Source organism: Tachypleus tridentatus, chromosome 5, assembly GCF_004210375.1.
Source record: "Tachypleus tridentatus isolate NWPU-2018 chromosome 5, ASM421037v1, whole genome shotgun sequence".
In the NCBI taxonomy this organism is placed as follows: Eukaryota; Metazoa; Arthropoda; class Merostomata; order Xiphosura; family Limulidae; genus Tachypleus; species Tachypleus tridentatus.
The window spans coordinates 54,061,133-54,065,667 of NC_134829.1; the positions used below are offsets into that span (position 1 = coordinate 54,061,133).

The following is a 4,535-nucleotide window of genomic DNA, read 5'->3' on the forward strand; positions in this document are numbered from 1 at the left end:
AATAAATACTGAATATCAAATTGAAAGTTTAGAAATTTCTCATCTTATTTCAAATTACAGTGTGGTAATGATGATGAATTTTTATACAAAAAATCCGTGTTTTTTTTTTTAACACACAAACTGTACGTTAGTCTTTTTGCACTATGTATTGAAAAAATAGAAGTCCACATTCTGATATTCTACGATGAAGAATACTGGTGACCAATAAATGTTCATACAAGAATTTCATATAGTTTATTTTATTAATTCAACATCACAACATTGTATTCCTAAAAGCCACTGTATCTTCTTATATTGATTACTCATTCACAAATCTAATGGTGCTAGTCTGTTGATGGTACAAAGATTAAATTGAAAAAACATTATAAAACCAATTAACATTTTGACTTCACTATGTTTGATGTATCTAGATAGCTAATTGTTTAAATAATTATCTATCATCAATTAAACATTTAAACTTTATATAATCACATTTATCAAATTGAAAAGAGAACCAACATACATTAATCCGTATTCGGTTTGGTATAGTACTAACAGTCTCTCTAGAATACAGTGAAATATATGTAAAATACTTATTACAATTTTAAATTACGTTTTTCATCTTCAAATTAATTTTCTCTTGCTGTTAATTCATGCCATCAATTTACGAGTTTCAGTCAAATAATTCACCATCATTAAAATTTCAGTAGTATGGGATAAGTCCTTTCACCTTTAACACTCACAAGTAACAGTACATTTATCCTTTCCGTCTTTACAACACTGAGAACTGTTACCCTTGGAGTTACAAACACATTTCATCTTTCCGTCTTCACAGCAACAGGTAACGGTACAAACGCAGCTGTTCTTCTTTCTGGTTTCTACACAATCCTGGCATGACTCCTTCTTACAGACTGGACTACAACGTGTATCTCCGCATTCACAAACAACAGTAACTGTACATTTGTGTTTCTCATCTTCAGCTTCAGTACAACATTGAGATGTGTCATCCTTACAGTTACAGATGCATTTCATCTTTCCATTTTCACAGCAACAAGTAACGACACATATGCAGCAGTTATTGTCTCTCATTGTTTCACCTATATAAAAATATCAGGAACACTTTTAGTACAATAAAAATTGCTGCTTGATTTTGTTTTCAATATTACTTATGTATTATATTTCTTACTCGTGTCTTTCAGTAGTTTCAAAACTTATGTTGTGACCGATACTCGATCGTATAATCTGTTTTTGTCAAAATGGACCTTTTACAAAATTAATTTACAAAATTAAACGTACGTCTCAAATAATTACAAAAACATGTGTTAAAATAACACTTTCTATTTCGTAGAATTAACACTCATCTGTTGGATGAAATGCAACATCTAATATTCAGATTTAAGATGACAGCATCATCCTGAACTGATAAAAGTAGATCAGTTCTGTTCACTGACGTAAAATATGTTTGGTCAGTTTCACAAAATTTCGAAGCGGGACAAACATGTGGGTGGTTTCTTGAGATAATCATGTGTTTAAATAAACTAACTATTCATTTTGCAACCAAAAGTAATTTACTTTTTGATAAGCGTTTTGTAACTCTCCTTTCTAAAATAATTACGTTACGACAGTAACGAAACCTGTAGAAATAAGTAAATAGTTACTAATGGTCCGTGTGTCATAAGCATTGGTCGGCAGTTTGAAGTAGAGAAGGTGCCTTCTCACCGACGCGAGCCTTTGTTACATAAAGAAATTAGAATATGTTGCACTTGACGAACCCTAAGCTCCAGGATGTTAGTAATTTTCGTTCCATGTAATATAAATATCGGTCTGCAAGTTGTTGTAAAATATCTTGATTCAGCTATACTAACATCTAGTATTTTACACATTATTACATATTTAATTTTACTTTCAACAGTTTAAATGTTACAGACCTATACAGCGCTTGCTCATGACCTGTATTCTCTGATCATATCGGTCAGTTATCAAATTATACTAGGTACGATATCACTTTGGTTTGGTTATAGCTCAATATTTAGCTTTAACTATGTGAGGTTACATGTACATCAGTTTACATCTAATATATTTAAGGGCATCTTTCTGAGACATGAAACAATCTACTGGCAACGAATTCCACTGTTAACTTTCTGAATACTAGTTTTTTGCTTTAGATTAGATAGAATTGTGGATAAAAAGAGCAACGGTAAACACAATTTACGTCTTCAAGGTGTACTAAATCATATCCTTCCTTTTTAAACACTGACAACTAACAGTACATTTATCCTTTCTCTTCTTACCTTCTTCACAACACTGAGAAGTGTTACCCTTACAGTTACAAACACATTTCATCTTTCCGTTTTCACACCAGCAGGTAATGTTACAAACGCAACTGTTCTTCTTTCTGGTTTCTACACAATCCTCGCATGAATCCTTCTTACAGTCTGGACTACAAGGTGCATCTCTGCATTCACAAACGACAGTAACTGTACATTTGTTTTTCCTGTCTTCAGCTTCTGTACAACATTGAGATGTGTCATCCTTACAGTTACAGACGCATTTCATCTTTCCATTTTCACAGCGACAAGTAACGACACATGTACAACAGCTGTCGTCTTTCTTTGATCCACCTATTTTAAAATAAACTTTAGTTACATCTTACATACAATAAAAAACTACCTGCTTAAATTTTTCAAAATTATTTCTTTATTCTTGGTCGCATAACTTACTTATTTTTGTCAAAAATGAAGCTTTCAAAATTTAAGTCTACAAAATTAAAAGGTACGTCTTAAATAATTAGGAAAACCTTTTTTAAAATAACACTTTCTATTCCGTGGAATTAATACACGTCTGTTGGATGAAATGCAACATCGAATATTCATATTTATGATAACAGAATCATGATGGACTGATAAAAATAGCTCAGTTCTGTTAACTGACGTAAAATATGTGTGGTTAGTCTTACAAACTGGGGAACGGAACAAACATGTAGGTGTTTTCTTGATACACATGTATTTACATAAACTAACTATTCATTTTGCAGCTAATTTACTTACATTGATAAGAGTACAAAACTCCTGTATTTATATCTCTACAACTATCAATATTATTACAGTTCAGACAAATTTGTTTAAGGAACTCAGTATTGTTTTGAGGTAAAAGTGTTTGTATTATTCTCTAAACCTAAGTTTTAACTGTGTACCCCATGAGTAACAACTTTCACGTAGACAAGTAAATAACTTACCAGCTTTTTCCATCTTTAGGGTAATTCTACACAACTAACAACTACGGTTTGTAAACTGTTTCGTGTGTTACAATAGTAATAACTAGCTTTCTTTTTCTCAACAACCTCTATTTATTGAGACAATTTTTGTAACATAATGTGCCGTGTGAAACATTCAAATAATTCAGCGGTTCGTGTGCAGCTTCTTGAATGATCTGCTAGGGGACAATTAGTCATCACATCCATTATCTAATCATGTTTGTAGTGGTACGTGCCAGTTAATGACCACAGCAAGTTTTTATCTTATGGTATTTATCGAAGTATTAACCCCAGAGTGGACTTACAGGACAGTCATGACGGTCAATCCCACTATTGGTTGGTAAAAAAGTAGCCCAAGATTTGGTGGTGGGTGGAGACGACTAGCTGCCTTCCCTCTAGTCTAACACTGCTAAATTAGGGACGGCTAGCACATGTAGCCTTCGTGTTGCTTAGCGCGAAATTAAAAAAAAACAACAAATAAACAATTTATATGTAAAAACGGCTCGTTTCGGTTGAGAAAATTTTTTACGTAAGGCTCCTCTACGTAAAAATTTTCTCAACCCAAACGAGTCTTTTTACAAGTATATTTTGCTCTACAAGTGGGTTTTCTCGACATCACCAAATAAACAATTTCGCGAAATTATTATTCTACGTTTGAAAACCAATTTCCTTGAGGATCAGTTTGTTAAAAAAAAATAACAGCACAGGGACACTGAATAAAAATAAATAGTTAAAAATTGTTTTGAATACCAGATGCTACATTCTCGAGTTTCACAAATTTCACAGACGATTGGCTTTTAGTTCAGACAACAGTATCATGTGTCTATAGTGAATATTTTTATACATAATGTTACGTTCCAAATCAGCTCAAGTCTTTTAAAAGTTCCATAATTTTATTCTACGCCCATAAAATTATGCTAAATTGTATAACAACCTGAAAATTTACTATTCCTGCTATTTCAAATCAAGTGAGTAAAACTACTACAATAAATCTCAAATACCACAATCCTAAGTCGATATCCTATAGTTCAACCATTACCTTTTAATTATTGAGATTAACATTAAAGTATTTCTCTATTAAATGATGACTCAGCAAAATATATAAAGATTTTACGCCCTTGTTTATTTGTCTCTAACTATGACGAGGCAAATTTTCGCTATCTGCAATCTTTAGTACTTGACCCTATCAATTCAACAATGACTTTTCAAATCTAGAATATATTTCAAACATGAAATAATATTTTTAGGATTTCAACTGGTTAGACATTTATGGCTTTCGTCTCGGATTTGACTAGTAAGGTGA

General features: G+C 32.1%; 1 protein-coding gene across 1 annotated transcript; it reads right to left on the minus strand.

Annotated features, from left to right (window-relative positions):
* Positions 1-223: 223 nt before the first annotated feature.
* LOC143251183 (uncharacterized) lies at positions 224-3,316 on the minus strand. The gene is made up of 3 exons (XM_076502594.1): positions 3,215-3,316; positions 2,271-2,600; positions 224-1,076 (listed from the first exon to the last, which is right to left on the minus strand). Exons 1-3 carry the CDS (start codon positions 3,225-3,227, stop codon positions 712-714), a joined length of 708 nt encoding a protein of 235 aa, XP_076358709.1. The 5' UTR covers positions 3,228-3,316; the 3' UTR covers positions 224-711.
* Between the last annotated feature and the right edge of the window lie 1,219 nt (positions 3,317-4,535).